The sequence below is a fragment of the Chelon labrosus genome (genome assembly GCF_963514085.1).
Source record: "Chelon labrosus genome assembly, chromosome: 24".
Taxonomy (NCBI): domain Eukaryota; kingdom Metazoa; phylum Chordata; class Actinopteri; order Mugiliformes; family Mugilidae; genus Chelon; species Chelon labrosus.
In genome coordinates, this window is record NC_140357.1 from 7,763,586 (window position 1) to 7,781,410 (window position 17,825).

At 41.0% G+C, this 17,825-nt stretch overlaps 1 protein-coding gene across 1 annotated transcript; it reads right to left on the bottom strand.

Annotated features, from left to right (window-relative positions):
- Window positions 1-770: 770 nt before the first annotated feature.
- cfap221 (cilia and flagella associated protein 221) lies at window positions 771-17,620 on the bottom strand (the record flags this gene model as incomplete). The annotated part of the gene is made up of 24 exons (XM_084574434.1): window positions 771-1,291; window positions 2,413-2,520; window positions 2,617-2,709; window positions 5,027-5,130; window positions 5,291-5,366; window positions 5,445-5,530; window positions 5,628-5,795; window positions 5,898-6,005; window positions 6,479-6,559; window positions 6,939-7,030; window positions 7,306-7,393; window positions 8,454-8,549; window positions 9,038-9,127; window positions 11,192-11,279; window positions 11,510-11,621; window positions 11,761-11,869; window positions 12,141-12,270; window positions 14,230-14,389; window positions 15,528-15,631; window positions 15,805-15,905; window positions 16,154-16,249; window positions 16,369-16,455; window positions 17,182-17,282; window positions 17,509-17,620. The coding sequence occupies 24 exons, from the start codon at window positions 17,618-17,620 to the stop codon at window positions 1,153-1,155; spliced, it is 2,529 nt and encodes an 842-aa protein (XP_084430560.1). The 3' UTR covers window positions 771-1,152.
- Window positions 17,621-17,825: the final 205 nt, after the last annotated feature.

Genomic DNA, 17,825 nt, shown 5'->3' on the forward strand with positions numbered 1-17,825 from the left:
TGAGTGAAGGAATTACACAAACTAGCTGTAACAGGAGCGTGTTGCTGCACAGAAGCTCCTCATTTCCCCTACACTTCTTCTGCTTCTATTATTAGAACAACTATTACTTATTAAATGTCCTGTATATCATTGCTGTGGCTAATTAAATATGTAGCTATAGCGCTGCTTCCTTTGAGGCAGACCACGCATATCAGGTTCCAACCTGGAGCAAAAATTAAATTACATGAGCACTCATAATACAATGAACAGAATTCTCATTTTTAAGCCGCAGCAAAAACAAGAGCAACGGCCTTTAAAGGAAAAAACAAACATTTGCTGTCATCCCTGTGTAGTCTGTAATGGCTACGGACTTCAGTATGTGCGTCTAAACAATGTGACCTATTTTTTCTGTTAAAAAAAGCACTCAAATGCACTTCCATTGTATATTTCTACAGCACGCTGCAATTAAGTGAGCACACATACGCTCTGCAAAGGACAAATGCTCGTGGAAATCTAATTATAAAACTCATAGAGCTGGAGCTCCCTCTATTGGAGGCAATTACACATACGTCACATGTTTCTGGACTCGGTGGCACTCACTTCACAGCATGTCAAGTGGAAATTAAATTTTTTCTTAATTAATCCTCTTGAATTCTGATGTTTCTAATAAAACCAGCCGGTCTTTTGGACGGCGACAAAAAACTAATATCACAGCAACAAAGAATCTAGGAATTAGTTTTCAGTGTGAAAGGTCAAGTGATAATTTGCTCTCAAACATGACAGCGGGCCTTTGCAGCATAGAATGGTTTAATGGTAAATAGTCACACTTTGCACGTACAGCATGGAGTACAAAATACAGATTCATCCCGTGCCGTCAGTCATGTGATGTCATTTGTTCGAAATATACTGTAGCTGTGCTTATATATGGCTCTGAGTGGGTGGAGGGTTAACAAATTCACAGGATTTGTAAGAGCACAGGAGGGGAGCTTTTGAGTGGGTAGAAAGAAGGCTTATAGGTGGGCGAGAAAGTAAGCAGGTTTTATCTCGCAGAAGCGGCAGGGCTGACAATAGAGAGAGTCTTGTACCAGCGAGTAGAGCGGGTATTAGGCTCACTTGTGGTGGTGCGACAGTGTTTGCTCATATGTGAGTGTATGTATATAGCATGTTTGAGCACTATTTACAGTCCTCTTCTGGCGACTGCGAAGAAGTTTCCTCAGTGAGTTCGAGTTCCTTCAATCTGGCCATCACTCTTTTTCCCATCTGGTTGTACCCAGACGTGTAGGCCTCCTCGATCTGACGCTCCCTCTGGTGCCTGGGACACAGCAACGATGGAACATGAGCGGAATTAAAGCAGCGAAATGAAAGATTCATATCACGTGCTGAAGTGTGATAAAACGCTGGGGGGGTTTGATTATTTATTTCATTTAGGGAGAGGCTGCTTTGATTGACAGATGGGCGACCTCACAGTTTGCTAGCTGTCTGCCTTGGCATCACACTTCCCTCTCACATCCACTCCAGCACCGCTTCTTTGGCCATTTTTTTGATTTGCAAAGAGTTAAGCGAAGTCAGACGCTGCCAAGATGGCGATGGCCCGGAGCCACCCAGGGTTACTTGTTGGAAATATACAACGCTGGAAAAGATATTCCCTCTCATCTTGCTTTAAATAGTAGGGAAAAGGTCCCACAGATAAGGCTTCAGCTCCCTTGTTATGACTAACTGATTTCTAACAAGGCTGTCTCTCTGTAACCGTGTCTAGGTCGGGACCCACTGTATAAAAGTGAATGTAACCTTACAGTCGATTTTGTACTTGCTGTAGCGTATGTGTCAACTCCTTGCTGCAAGTAAAACTTTTGAACAAGACTCCAGTGACATTGTCATTCTTGACATTACTCCATTCATAAAAATGCACTGATGCACTAAAACGAAAACAGACTATTTAATAATGTTTTTCTTTTTTTCAATTTCCATTCCAAATTAAAGCCAATTATTGGAAAATATCATCTCTGCTACGCATAAATATATATCTATTAGCTTTTTACACCGGCTGGCATCATTTGTACGCCCTGCTACAACATTTTTAGCATTATAGGAGCTTGATCTCACACAGAGAGGCGGGTTAAATTAGTTTATATACAGGAGAAGAGGAAGGGGAAACTGTGTCAAGGCTTTGACAGCAGCATCATGCCGTTAGCGTGTAATGGGAGCAACTCCAGGTACACGGTTTGCACATTCGTTCACTATATGTTTGGTTTATTCAGAATATTTCCCCTCCTAAAACAAAATAATGTTCAATGCTCGTGCCAAGAAGCACTATAGGAAGTATACAGTATGTCTGCACTAAAACATGTATTGTATTTCTTGCATAGGAAGTGGTTTCTTTATGTAAATATTCGTTCATCATGTCATCTCCACGTCATAATGTAGTAGACTTACGTGGCTGCTGTTACGGATGTGAGTTCGCTATAGGGGGGCAGAGCTTCTCCAGACAGGAACTCCGCTCTGATCATTTCTGGTGTCAGATGGACTCTTGCGCCTTCACCCCTGTAGAAGATAATGCACACAGGACCTGTGATCTTAAAGGAAACCTGATAGAAAAAGCTTTCAATCAATATTGTAAATAGTGTTATATGTGCTTACTGTGTGTCCATTAGCGGTGGCGGATCATCAGGGAGGCCAGCGATAGGAGAAGGTGCCGTAAGCGGAAGTATATCCGTGTTGTAATCAACGGACCTATAGGAGACACACACACTGCTTTTCCCCCTGAAGAGCCAGACCAAACATTACCGAATCCAGATAACGCTCAGATATCTACTCCGTCTCACGGAGATGAAAGGATCGCTCGCGGGGGTTTGAAATCTCAGTCTGAACGGCGATGATAAAGGTGAAAGCTGATACCACTGGCGGGCGAAATAAAATTAAAACCCAGACACGCCACAGGTTTGATTTCGGAGGAGACCCTGCTCAAGGCTGCGATATAAGTCGGAACAAAAACTTTTTTTTTTTTTAACAGAGGACGGAGCAGAAAGTGTAAATAAAGGTGTGCTGCACTCCGAGCTTAAATGACATCATTGAGGGTTAAACTCTTTTATTCCTCAGAGTGGCAACTAGCCAGCTTAGTCAGTCATCTTGCTCTGTTCGCTGCACATTACACCTGGCAATTATTGGAGGTAAATATTAAGAACTAATCACAATGTAAGCAGTAATTACTCTCTCGTATAACTATTAAGAGTTATATAAGTCTATAAACTCTGTGTACCCACAAAGGGAAGGTTTTAAAACCTTACGCTGTCGAAGAAGCAACACCACGCTTTTAATAATTCAAGGTTACGACTCGAGGAACTGTCAAGTTAATGCTCATTTCTTATTGTGGCCGCCTGACATGGATCATAATGTTTGGACTCACAAGAACCACTGCGCGAGAGGCGGTGATAGAAAATTAATAAGGCCAAGCAGAGAGTTTTCTCATGCACGGATGAAGAAGAATATATCTCCATGTATCCCGGAGATCAGTGCTGACAGGCATAAAGGGAATACTTTGCCTCTCCGGGCGTCTGATTATGTAACACACAGGGAAGGTGAGGAAAAATGGGAAGTGGATAGAAAGGTGAGAAGAGAGAGCTTTAGTATAGGTTCAAACCCACGCGTTCACAAGCATGTCAAATAAAGACTTGGAGGTCTCTTGAGGAAAACGCTGCTTCATTATCTCTGCAGTGTTCTCTTTAAATAGGCGTCAAACTAATTCTATCATGCAAGATGAGTTGCAACACCCATGGCTTTACTGTCTGGAAAAGGGTCAGAGAGCGAAAGTGTTCTGCACAGCTGAGCGGTATTGGTTATGACAGGGCGCAGGGAGATACATACAATGAGCTGCAAATAGAGCAGGACAGGCCAGTGCTGTGTTCACTAATACACAACATCCAAATACCATCATTTATTCACTGTCCGTTTAGACCAAAGACTGGATAAATCATTATATTATAGAGAAAGTGGATAATTTGCTTCCATTCTGTACGACCTGGATCCTGCAATTCTCTTGAAGTACAGGAAATATTTATCCATCAGGATGATGGATTTATAAGTTTGTAAAAAAAATCAGAATAAAAGGCAGATCACATATCAACACATATCGCTGCAGTCCAAAACTAATAAAATGCAACCATTTGCATTGCAGGCGCAAATGTGTATTTTTGAATAGAGAAATCTAATCTCGACATTCAAGACTTCTTTAGAAGAACGGTTTTATCCAAGAGGGCATAAACAACAGCAGCTTGTTTCACAAATATTAGATTATACCAGACTTACGATCCAAAATGATAACAGTACAAGCAATCTTCTCCAACTCTACGAATGCAAAAGGAGTTCTGCCAGATACATTACAAGCAGAGGATCTGATTTGCAGCAACCTGGCAGGTGCTGGAATTTGCGCATTACATGTTTATTCTGTAATACTGCATGTGAGACGATGAAGCTTTTAAATGCTCACGCTGTGTCTTGACAGAGGGCATAGAGAGGACAGTATTTGTTAACTATTATCTCTGTCTTCTCGCTACACCCTTCAGTGACAGGCACACATTTCATGTATTAATGTAGTCCTTGAAAATGTTTTAATCAGGGTCAGAAACACAAATTCTTTCACAGGCTGAAAAGACATGGGCAGCGGAAGTGAACAAAAGCCACTTTCCTCACTGTAAACAACTGTGGTAAACAAGTACTCTGTGATCCCACGATGCTCCAGTCGGAGCAGGTCATTGTACATGAGGGTATGACTTTATATGGGGCGCTCTGAGCAACGACACCATTTCTTTTAACTTCTGGGTGGCTACTTTCACTATCAAGTCTTTCTTGCTACCTTGTTAAGTGAATAAAATGAATAAATAGCACAACTTGATGGTGTACACACTTGGTGTTGTGGCAAACTCCAGCTGTTGATCATAATTCATTTGTATACGCAGTCAGTAAAAGGCTTTTTGGCCCACGGCTCACATGGCAGCTCTGTTGAGGTTCAGCCATCATAACTGGACTGAGCACACATGCATTTGAGACTTACCTGCGAGGGATACAGTCACTGGTGAGAGGAGGGAGGCTGGACAGGACTTTGAAGGCGATGGGATCAAAATTCTTCCATGTCATGACCTCCGGGATCAGTCCCTGCTGTTGGTCGAGAAAAGGTAAAACTTATCCGAGCAAATCAAACAAGTCCAGATATAAAACAAGTTCTAGTTTCATAAGACCTTGACTGAAAGGGGTCATCCATCAAAAGTGACTGACCATAACCAGACACTGCAATGCAGCAACTGTAAAGAACATTTACCTTGTTCAGAGACTTCTTCTGAGGTTGCGGACTTTGTGTACTTGCACCATCCACGTTGCTCTCAGGGACTGGATACCTGCACACGAGAAACACTTGATAGAAGTTTTGAATGTCTAAAGAAACAATAAATGTAAGAGAGGATGACTGTTGTTACCTGGGAAAAGGGCAGAGGTGGAAGTCCAAATCAGTCTCCAGGTATTTAGGGGGTGGCTTGTACGCATGAAGACCAGGAGCTGGATTCTAAATCAGAATATTCACAGACAAATACGTTGTTGGGTATGATGTATGATGTTGTGTTTCTTGATTCTTGATTTGTAATGACGAATCACAGCCTTACAAAGATTCTGAGTGGGTTTGCTGCTGGTGGTCTGAGCAGAGCTTCAGAAGCAGTGAAGGAAAAAGAGATGTTCTCCTTCGCTTCTACATGCTCCTCATCATTTTCACCTCGCTCTTCGTCTGCTGGTGTGGAAGACGGGGCTCCGGCCTCATTGGGCACCAGCGTGTCCTGAGAGCAGATAACAAAATCGGAAATGATTAGGCAGATAAATTACGAAGGAATACATATATTTCTCTAACATGGGATTCAGCCCAGGTGCTGCTTAGTTACCAGAGGTCCAGTGCGAAGTGGCCTGGCCAAGGTAGTGGGAATAAAAGAGTTAAATGCCTCCCAAGTTGACACAGGCTGGTAGCCCATGAGTTTATAGTGCTGAGGGACCTAGACGATGCCAGCAGATAACAATGTTAGAACACAAATACCTTAAACAAATACATTTGAAAGAAATTCAAATATGAGTAAAGCAGGAAGTTTTCTACTATTAAAAGTAAAATACGTTGGTCTAAAATGCTCTAAATCACCTTGGTGGATATAATGGTTTATTATAAAGGACCTTATTAGATTATTAGTACAGATGTAACAATGTGAAAGGGCCTGTTTACTTGTCAAAGTAAAGGCTCTAAAGGGTCACAAAAAGTGTGAGGGGTCATGATGATTAATAGGAAAGAAGAAAAACAGAGCAGGTGATGATTGTTGTAAGCAATTAAAAGCCAAAAGGGTTGGGAGGCGCCGGTTTAATCTTCAACAGTACATTGCATTTTAGGGATTGATCCTCGCTTAATTACTTTCCATCACTGCTGCTGTATATATTGATGCGGTGTTTCGGACGACCAGGTGCCGCAGTAAATACCTACTTGAAGCTTGAGGAAAGGAATATGCGCCGTCACAGTCACATCAATAGGATCCACAGGCACTGCGACCAAATTACAGTGAGCCTAGAAGCATCAAGGAGACAAATGGCATTGTTTGTTCAACTGAGCCCTCTTCCTTCTGCAGGGCATTTGAAAGGGGAAATGAATGATTTAATCAAAGTGCTGAGCTTCCTCTTTGATTCCACAGTTAGTTCAAAAATGTCTTTCACAGGAAATAATGGATGAAAATGGTTTCATGTGCAGGAACATAGCCAGCACTGACTTTTCTTTATCTTCTGTATGCCGCCGCCCAGTTAGGCAGTTGAGGATTTCATCTCAAAATGCTTTAACACGAGGAACTGATTTATAAAGAGGTGATCAAACTCTGTCTTGGGGTTACACTACTTGACCTTAATGAAGACGTAAGTGTTTTATTTCGGTTTTGTTGTGGTGTTTTACTCACCAAGGGGTCTTCTTCATTACAGAAAATGGGGAAAGACGACGGAAAGACTTCGTCTGGAGAGATTTTCAGGTCATACGTCTTCTGCTCTTCAGCTAAAGCAAACATAAAAATATGATATGACAAAAAATAAATAAAGGTTCATTAGTGCAGATTTGTTCCAGTATTCAGTGTGTGACTAAATACACAAAGAACCATAAATAGATGTTCCTGTTCCCGGGGCGTGTGTATATGTTCTAAGATCCTCATAAGAACTCGGGGGGATTTCAATTCAATTTTACCTCTAGGAGTAAATTGAATTAAGCATGCTTTACTGACAGGGCACAATGAGATTATTTCTCAATGAGGACATCAGAGGATAATCAAAAACCTTTCTGCGCCGAAGGCAGGTTCTTCCTACTGTCTGCAAGTTTCCTCAAACAGGCCAATCTCCGGTCCATGCGACATCGGATCACTACCTGGGAGAGAGGGAAGAGATCGGGGTGTAAAAGCTTTGGCAACTACTGCTCAGTCAAAGAGTTTAGGTTCATTTAATTTGAATGTTTTTTTTTTTTTTTTTAACATTTCCTCAATCCATAATGAGCCCCCTCATGGAGGTACAGTTGATTCAGACCAGACCACACTCTGTAGCGCTGTAGATTTCATTTTGAATGGATTAAAAAGGGCATTTTAAGCTGAAATATCTCATTTATTTAATTATTCATAAAGACCATTTAATTATCCTTGACGTGTGGCCAGGCCGTGGCAAATTGCATGACTGGACACAGACAAGTGTGCAAAAAGTGGAGTTTAATTTACATCTGAATACCTTGTGTGGATTAGAGCATGTATGTGAGCACCAACGCTTGTTCAGTGAAGTGTTATATTCTGATTCAATCTCGGACGAACTGATATGTAGGACATTTGAAATTAGCAGGTTATGATGACCACATGTCATTCACTTAAACTGGGCTTGTGTTGTTGCATGTTCTTTTAAAGGGACGGGACAAATTAATTAATTTCTGTTATAGCCACCAAATTATTTTTGAATCAAATTGTGTCATAGGAAGATAGAAAAAGAAAAATGACAGCTTTACCAAGTGCAAATACAATAATTGCTACTCTATGCACAAAGACCTCATATAGCCATAGGGAAATACACAACATCAAGCCATTAACAAGTATCTTAATTTTATACAGATCAACTAAACACAAGCACAGGCTAAAAAAAACAATAAAAACAAATGACCAAATGTCTACAATCTACATACTATCTAGTACTAGAGATGCATGTTCTTTCTGTGTCTTTCAAATGCCAGGGGAGATCGCTTCACTTTCACTACATTTCTGAAGAATATTATACATTTATTGGGAGGAATTCACGCATGGCTGGGCTGAAGGGGAAACAGGCCAGGGGGATACCAGCCCTCTCCTGAGGGAGAAGGAAAGTGTGTCCGTGTGTGCGATGTGGTGTGCATCTCATCTAAGCAAATACTCATTCATGTGCGCGTTTGCTTTACAGTACTCGGGCGCATGTACCTTGCGTGCTGCCTGCTGGAACATTCTGAAGGCTCTCTCTCTCAGCTCCCACTGAAAACTGGAGTAGAACTGGAAGGACGGGGCTCCCTCTGGGACCTGGAAGAGGTTAGAAAGACATCCATTGCCGACTTTCATGGGCTCATTTGGCGCGGTTACTTTGAGTGCATATGAAAATACCTATTAAGTAAAATTTCATGAGGCCCTTAGCTTGGAGTGTTGAAATGACAAAACGAGAGTCGGATAATAAAAAGTGAATGTTAGATTGAATTAAACTGGAAAAGGGTTGTAAGGAACAGATTTGTTTCATGAAAGACCAGGGAGAGCTAGTTTTTTTCAACCTCTCTTATACAAGACGTCATCCAGACGATTGACTTGATCGAGGATTACCCTTACAATTTTTTCAAGGTATTTAAGTGGCAGATTTAGACGTGGAAAGACATTGTGCTGCCTGAGAAATCCTGTAACTATATAACGAACACTCCTGGCAAGGTCATCGGGCCTGGCAAGATGCTAAAATAAATCCAGTAGCAATGGGAGTCGCCAACATTTATGAAATGTCAACGTTAACAAAAGAAAAGTTGCACCTGTCCAGCTTCTCGAAGCACCCGTCTGACGTAAAGTTTAGTTTGTCCAGCAGTAAAGTCATCCTCCTGGCTTATCTCTCCCCTTTTTACCTACAACACAACCAAACAGCACGGAGCACAGTATTTTATAACACAGAATGCAGCTCAGGCTGATGCAAACGCCACTCATTTTAATAACATTTGCTCATAAATGAAACATTTGAATTTTAGTCTATCGAATATCTGTTGACAAATATCACTTTTGCTTGACAAGAAGTAGCTTGTTATCATTCGAGAGATATCTTCTGTCACTGTAGTCTTACTGTGGAGTTGCGTTTCTTTTATTGTACAAGATTATATGTGATGTATAGAAAGAAATCTGCAAAAAAAAAATACTACAATACAATGGGGAAGAGGTTTAAAAGTCTAAACTAAACCCTTCACACCTCTGGCAATGATGGCAAGTCTGAGTGCGATGTAAATAAACGATCCCAGCATTTTTATCCTCTATAATAAGAGCAACTTTAAAACCTTTGCTTGAAAAGGAAATATTCTCTTTGTCACATAACGAAAAACGACTGATGGCAAGACGAACTTCACTCAACTTTCCGAATTTGCACCAGTCACGGTCAAGATGAGGTTTACGGCAGTAAAGCTGTAAACCATATCAGATGCAAACAGAGGAAGTTTTATCTGTGGGCCTTTTTGAGTCCTGGCCTTCAGTCAAAATTCCACAGAGGACCAATCAGAGAAGACAATAGCTCATCATAAAGACATCAGGGATCCCATAAAATACAGCGTGGTTATATGAAGCTGTAAAACAAAGGGTGTGAGGCAGAGGATGCTGTGTGTGTATGTGTGTGTGCATTATAAACAGCGCGGGTGGAGAGGAGATGAGGGAGGAAGTGCTGTTGAGTGTCCGTGAGAGTTCTGTCAGCTGTTCAGACAGCTTTTCTGGGGACACTAACACACGCAGAGTAATATTTCAAAACTGATGTTCCTTTGGCTCCATCTGCATTATTTCCATGTTGACTCGATAAAATCAATCACAATGCTTTTTTTTTATTATTTTTAAACAGGGCGAACGTGTGGGCACAATAACACTACATCTTAATTAGGTTATGACATTGGCATGCCCGCAGGGATTAGATATCAACATATCTGGTGAATGTCATGTTGAAGTGAACAACAACTCAAAGGCCTCGCATGAAAACATCCACGGCAGCAAAGCCAGAAAAACGTGTTCTAGTATAAACACCGTCTCGAGTAGAGGCAGGACTACCTTGGACACCTTGGTACAACAAAACTTTTTCATCCTTCGAGCTATGATTGTCAAAGAATTCAGACACTCAAGAACCAGGAGTGAGTCATCGAGGAACAGTTAAACTTGTAAGGCAGTGTTGAATGCAGATTTGAGTATTTCCTACACTTTTCCTCTGCAGGGCTGTGGCTGGATTACAGCAGGGCGGCTGAGGGAACCATGTGAGCCAATGATATAACGTGAGGTGAATCCAGTATTCACGCATGCAGGCATTCTGAGGACAGCAGGATGTTAGTCAAAATATTCTTCACCTCCTGATTACATCCTTCTAATATCACCAAACTATGGAAACCGTACCGTAACCGATGATAACCCAAGTCAAAATCAGCCAAAGAACAGTGATAAGAGGCCATAGTTGTGTCAATTTTCATTGTCTGTGTGCAAATCCTCTATGACAAAACTCAAAGGATTCCTGAATAGTTTTGAACATCAGTGAAGACGACTTATGGTGGCTTTTTTGAAAAGCAGATTGTCCTAGCCATTCCAGTTTTCCCCTTTTGAATGATGAATCCAGACTACTGCCCCCTGCTGGTATGAAGAGTTATTTCCTCTGGTCTTTCTGGCCCAAGCGCGGTGTAATGAGGCAGCAACGCAACAGTTGGCCTTCGTAGCTGGTAGCTCTTTGATGTCAGTTTGGCAGGTCCAGGACTTAACGTGGAGATCTATGGAGATTGTCTCGCTTTTGTGACCATTCGAAGAACAGCAGTATTTGGCACTTCTTCACTGGCTTCATTTTCCAGCCGCTTTGGTTTCAAATCTCTGCTCTGCATGAATCGTTTCTCTCAAACAGCTCTCTGTGTGAGTGTCAGTGATCAGAGAGTGTTACTGGCTCTCCAATGAGTGAAAAGTCTTACCATGTATTCATGCAGAGCGATCTCTCTCTCCTCCACTACCTGCCTCCTGCTTTGCTCTGACATGGGGTCCATGCCCAGACGAACTTGCCTAAGTGAAACATACAAGTATAAATGAATTAAGTTAGAAATATAGAACATACTGTGCATACTAAAACTTTGCAATTTAACTGAATCATGTGAATGTCTAATATTTCTTTGATTTCTATTTCAGAGCACAAAACCTGTCCTGCAAGTAATATAAATTCTAAGCTGAAGACAAGACGTTTTGTCATCATTTTCTTCTCAACAACTGGGCTTTAGTTTTATATTGTAGCCTACCATTTGAGGTGGTTGACTTGCTCCTCCTTCACGCTTTGCTGAACCTTTTTCACGAAGAGGGCCTCCTTCATCTGCTTGTTCTGCAGTCCAACAATGCTGCCACAGGATATGGCTGAAAAGAAGATGGTGCCAAAAAAATAAGTGACATCAGACACAGTTGAGAATTCAAAATGCTTTACTTTAAGACAGTGGAGATCCTTTATAAGCCACAGCTACTGGCTTGAAGACTAAGATCTCTGGGTTGCATCTACCTTCCTTCACGTCTTTGGAGCTGAGTTTATTGGTGCCTTTGATCAGCATCTTTGCCACCCCTGCAGGTGTACAGACGTCTGCTGGTTTTAGTCCTGGCTTAACATCTTCCTGATCTCCCAATGTCTAGAGAATTACAGAAAGGAAAGAAAGATTAAAAAAAATAAGAATAAATCCACGTCTTTGTAGAAAACAAATATGATTTCTATATCTAGAATAAAAACAACGGTGCATCAGTTGTGTCATATCAGTGACAAAAACCTTAACATAAAAAAGGTGAATTCTTCTTTTGTGTCCTTAAACTAATAAAAAACAAAAACTTGAATCCACTGCTAGATACTTGATTGATAAATAACAAATATCCTCATAATTTGACCACTACCTTCGATTTGTCGCTCTCCTTGATCGATCTGTATTTGCTTTTACTTCGAGGATGCCCTTGGGCTGTAGGTGAAAGTCCTTTGTGTTCTGCAGGCGCTGCAGCTCCGCGACCCGACTTCCTTTCCAGCTGACTGTCATGCAGGAAGAAAAATAAACATAATACAGGTGGCAAGGTTATATCATATTTGTTTTCTACTTTAAATGCAATGAAATAGTTCACTTTAGCATGGAATAAAATATACGAAATCATGTAAACACAAGTGACATTTTAGATTTAGGTTAAAGTAGTTCAAATGTATGATAAATTATTTGGATTTCTACTTTTATATATAGAAAGATGGATAGTGGGGTAAAGAGGTAGAGGAACAGTTTCTTTCTTGGATCACTCACTGGACAGTAAAAATGGCTCTAAATTGGCGGTGTTTATATAATAATAAGTGGACAGCTAGAGAGTTGAAGAGTGTGAGGGTGGCAGGGAAGCCGAGGAGGTCAGAAGCCAGATAATAGCTTTTCATAATATTTACTTTTTTTCCCCCGTCTGTCAAATAGTTTTAGTGTCAGTGCCCCCCCTTATTTTTCTATAAATGTGTGCGGACTAAACACTAAAAGCGGCTCTCAGTATAGTATCGCAGCCCGTTACAGCAACCTCGCTAACTTTCACACTTAATCACCAGAGTAGATTCAGCACCTTTCGGAAACCACGTCAACAGGAGCGGAACATTACAAGCGTTAGACAAAGATTTATTCAGCGATTTATTGCAGGGCTTCTGAATTATATTGTATTAGATTGATTAGACTGGCGGAAAATGCAACACGAAGGTGGTTCATATATTAAAAAGTTAACCATCTGTCTATTTTAAAAATAGCCTCTATTTATGTCAGATAAGTCGAGGAGGGGACACTCGGCAGCGAGCGAGCGTCATACACCGGTTCGAGATGGAAAAACATCGGCTCTCGCATATTGGATCTTTCATTGTGCATATCTCATCGTTTATTTGGTTTCACTGTGGGAAACAACAAACAGAGGGAGAGTGTTTTATATGCTAAACATTCATCGGGAAGCATATCCATCTTGATATCGCTGCACCAGCTACCAAGCTATTTCCATGAATTATTAACTTTTGGCCGAGATAACACCAGACAGTGCAGTGGATGGAGCCTCCAGTGTGTGATGGATAGCATCCATCACACACAGCTTTCTCATGGGAACAGAATTAAACATTAGGTTTTATACTGGCTGAAAAAAAAAATATATATATATATATATATATGAGGAGGACTATTTTTTTCTGAATCTCTCTGGGTGTATATTTGTTTTTTTTTACCCTAAACTAGTATTTGCTTGGTAGTTTCCTCATGCAACAACCCAAAAACAGTTTTCATTTAAGAACAGCTGAAAATAGTGGTAAAGGCTTCAAATCGTCATGCCAATAATCCCTGATGTCTGTTTTCTTACGGCTACACAACAGAAATAGATGACGTGACTAGAGGAATTAGCTAAAGCAACAGTCTGAGTATGAGATAGCACAGTGTGATAAGGCAACAGCAAGAGCAGCACAGTAAAATGTGAACGGTGGAGGGAGAATACAACGCCCCTTAAACAAACAACGTCTGGTGACTGGAAATATAAAGAAGATCTACTTCACCGGCAATAATTTGTTTGTACTTTTTAACACCGTGTCAACTTTTTCATCTGTTTGGCCGCTTTTCTTCTTTCAGTGGCCTCCAACGAGGAAAAGCAACAGCAGTTCAAACTGTAATCCTTTCCCCGAATGTTTCAAAAGCTTCTTGGATGCTGTCGAGTCTGTATTTGTTTCATCTGAGCTACCAAGGACAGCAAAGGCACAGTGAATGCATAGAACCTGAGCTACAAATATAACCCTTGCTTCTCTGACGGAGGCTCCACCACACTGCTAATTGTTGGAGTCTTCCTCACGGTTGCTGGTTGACATAAAACATATTGCTACCGAATGTCCTCACAGACAACAGCTTTCAACTCCAGTAAAGTGAGCGATGCAGAGATTTACCTGGAGTTGAAAGGCTTAATGAAGCTTATATACAGGACTTGAACGCAACACAGTTCTTATTACCCGAGAGCCAGGTGAGGCGCAGAGCTCCCGGTGATGGTACAGAGGTAAGGCTTGGTGTTGAACTGTGAAACGACCAGCTGTATGGTGACTTGAGAGGTCTCATACTGGAAAGGGCGGAAGGTCACAGTGATCTTGGCCTCACCATTGGCTGGTATCACACCTGGAAGAACAAGAAATCCTACAATAATGGGTGCGTTTCGATTACCTAGGTCAGTGATTTGTATGCAGGGATTACTTCTGTAGCAAGCAACCGGCCACCTATCCTGATAACACAGATTGAGAGTAAGTGCACAGAAACCAATTAGCAATACAGGGGAGCTTTAAAGTTAGCTAAATATTTATTAAAACTGTTATTGGTCGCTAAAAGTAAGAAATAAAAGTCAGAAACCTATTTATTTGTGGGATAAATTAAAGGGTTATCTTAAACAGCTGAAAAAGTTAGTGAGATGTAACGAATTATGATCAAAAGAGAGCTAAACCTGTTATCGAATGCACTGCGAAAGAGTGTTGAAATAGTTTGCAACTAGTAATATATTAGTTTAATATTAGGGATTAAGAGTTAAAATGCAATGAATGTTAATTTAAGAATAAATTCCTAAAACAGTTAGCAAAAAGCAGCAACTGAATAACTGAAAATTTTAGCTATTCCTAATGAATAAGGTAAAAAAAATAAATTAAACAAGATTACTGAAAATGAATGGCTTTGGCTTACAGATGGCAGATGTGACAAGTGTCATTAAAAATGACAGACGAGCAAACAATGAATTACAGTGCTGAACTTGAATTCTACAGCTCACATTACATGTAATGTTTTACATGTAAACATGTAATGTGAGCTGTAGATACGGCAACGCGCTCCTGTTTTAGCGTGTGCGTAGAAAGTATTTCCAAAATAAGAAACTCATTTGTATCTCTTCGTGTCGCTCCAGGTTTCTACGGAGCTAAAGCAGCTGTGGCATTGAAATCCCAAGTGCTTTTTCCGTCTTGTATTATGATTCTTCCCAGACCATGAATACTGCTTAACGTCAGTGAGTGGAAACTGAAGGCATCCTTTAAGTCCTGTAGTGACTTATTTAATACAAAACACAGAGTGCGCTCAGGTTTTGAGAAAGCACAGAATACTTGTTCTCTCTCTGTGTTATATTCTCAACCAGGCAGGCTAAATGAACAATGGGAAAAAAATGTTTATTTATTTGTTTCACTTAAAGGGCAAATCCAGAAATGTGTGCAGAGCAATGCCAGAGCAAGGTGGAGTTTCAGGTTTAAGTGTTACATTATATAATTTTTTGAGTCTTTACCTGTGAGGGGCTGAATGGAGAAGGCTTTGTGAGGCTGAATAACGAGCACCTGAAACTCAAAGTCAATGGGACAGCTGCATCTCAGAGGAATAACATGGCGAACACTGGAGACGGGGGAGAAGAGGGAAAAAAAAATACATTTTTTTTTTTTTTTTATGATTCGGAACCAACGGGGAAATGAAAGCATGACTGGTTGCATGGAAGAATAGAAAGAGACAGGCAAGACCTCGGGCAGATGGGAGGTCAAAAACAGTCTATCACAGATCCCAACACATACCTTTCTCCAAGTGGTACGGCTGATAGGTCGATACGAGGAGGAATGTGCAGGTCATCGATAACGGGGTAAGCATGAACTGGAATTAACAGGTTCTCTTCCCCCTTGGAAAGAGCGTGGGCGGGTTGAATGAACAAGGCATGAGAGAGAAGATACAGAGAATGAAAGAGGCACACAGATAAGAGAGGTCTCAAAGTAAACATGGGGATGTGTCATCAAAAGAGAGAAGCAACAAGGATTGTTTAAATGTTTAGTGGACTCAATGAGACCTGAGAAAAGAGCTACAAGCTTCTACTAAACGATTAAAGTGTAAAAACACACAGGAATGGCATGCAAATTGCTGGATCCTAACCTTGCAGTGAACCCGAATGCAGTCATAGAAGTAACGCCACTCATCGGGACAGAATTCGACCTTCAGCGTGTAGGCGAGGCCCGGGATGAGTCGATACTTAGAAAACAAATGGAGCAAGGTTGAATCATCAAAAACAGCACTGATTGCGCTTAAAGACAAGTGGAAATCTTATATTCAGGTCAGCAATTTGTAATCTCAAAAAAATATATATATACCTTTTTGGTATAAGTTGTTTGAAAGTGTTTGGTTTGGGTGGGGATGACATGAATATTCATAACTTCAGATGAGACGTTGATTAGTTTCTGATGGAGAGGAAGAGGAGAGAAAAGAAATAATTCATTTCCATCCAATCATGGGCACTTGAGAAAACCATTTCCATATCCCCGATGCTTACAGTACATCCAGCCTACAGTGCTTCATCATGCATATAGGGTGTAAAATCAGTACCCATTCAATTAAAACTAATTTATCCTTGATGGAGGAATTTATGGTTTTTGCAGTTATTTGAATACTTTCTTAAAGAAAACACAAACTTTTGGTGGGTGCCTCAACTGAAACTTGATTAGTGCTTAATACGCTCAAGAAAAATAAGACATTAAAAGGTTGCGTGGCCGTATAAAGCAGCCATTAACTACTTCACCAAACACCGATCGTAAAAAACACAATATTGATGCCATAAAACTCAACCGCAGCCCTTGGCCTGACACCAAACTGTACTTCCTGCTTAAAGCTAAAGGCGCCGCATTCTGATCTGGAGGCAAAAAGGCCCAGCACAAAATGCACATGAAGTTTTATTTCATCTATTGAGAACATGCAGGCTTAAATAAGGTGTCACACGTCACAATTATCAAGTAAATTTCAGCCGTAATGGACCAGAATCATAATGGTGTCTAATTACATGCCGGTGAGTAATCAATAATCCTCCTACCACTACTTAAAATAATAATTATAGTAAAAGCTCCTCTCTGTGGTATTATATTTTTTAAAATGACTGACAAATTAGCCATTGAATGTGACATTTTCCTCACCAGGGTCTTTATGTAATCCTTTCTAAGCTCAAACCCACTGAAATGAAGCACTGGGGGCTCTGCTTGGATCAGGCTGTTGCTTTGCAGTTTGGCATAGATTTCTAGATGGAAAAATAAAACACGACATCGTAAATCTTTTGCAAAAAACACCTGCAAAAATAAAGCAACATAAGCTGACAAATTAGTGGACGTAACACTGCTGCATCGCACAGATTGCCTGCCACTGTGTATAAAGTGGATGCCACCGTAAGGTTAAATATCACAGCAGTAAGAAAGCAGAGCTAATTAATCTATCAAGGGGTTGCAGGGGTTGTGGTTAATGTGTACTTGACTCCAGCAGATGATTTGGGGCGCTGGCTCTGCTCCTGCTCTCCTCCACCAGCTGGCCCAGAGGCAGAGGCGTCCCCCTCCTGGGGGGGCCAGACAGGGCCACCTCCATCCTGGCAAGGGGTCAGGCCTGGCTCTTCATGAGACAAATGACAGAAGGCCGGAGGACAGCCAAGGAGACAGCGGTATGCTGGGAAATAGTGTGCTCGTAAACCTATGACAGTGTACACAAAAGTAGAGACATGAAAGGGCAGGAGGTTACTTTTTATGAGAGCAAATTGAAGTTAATTAAATCACTTGAGTATTTGTTAAACTTA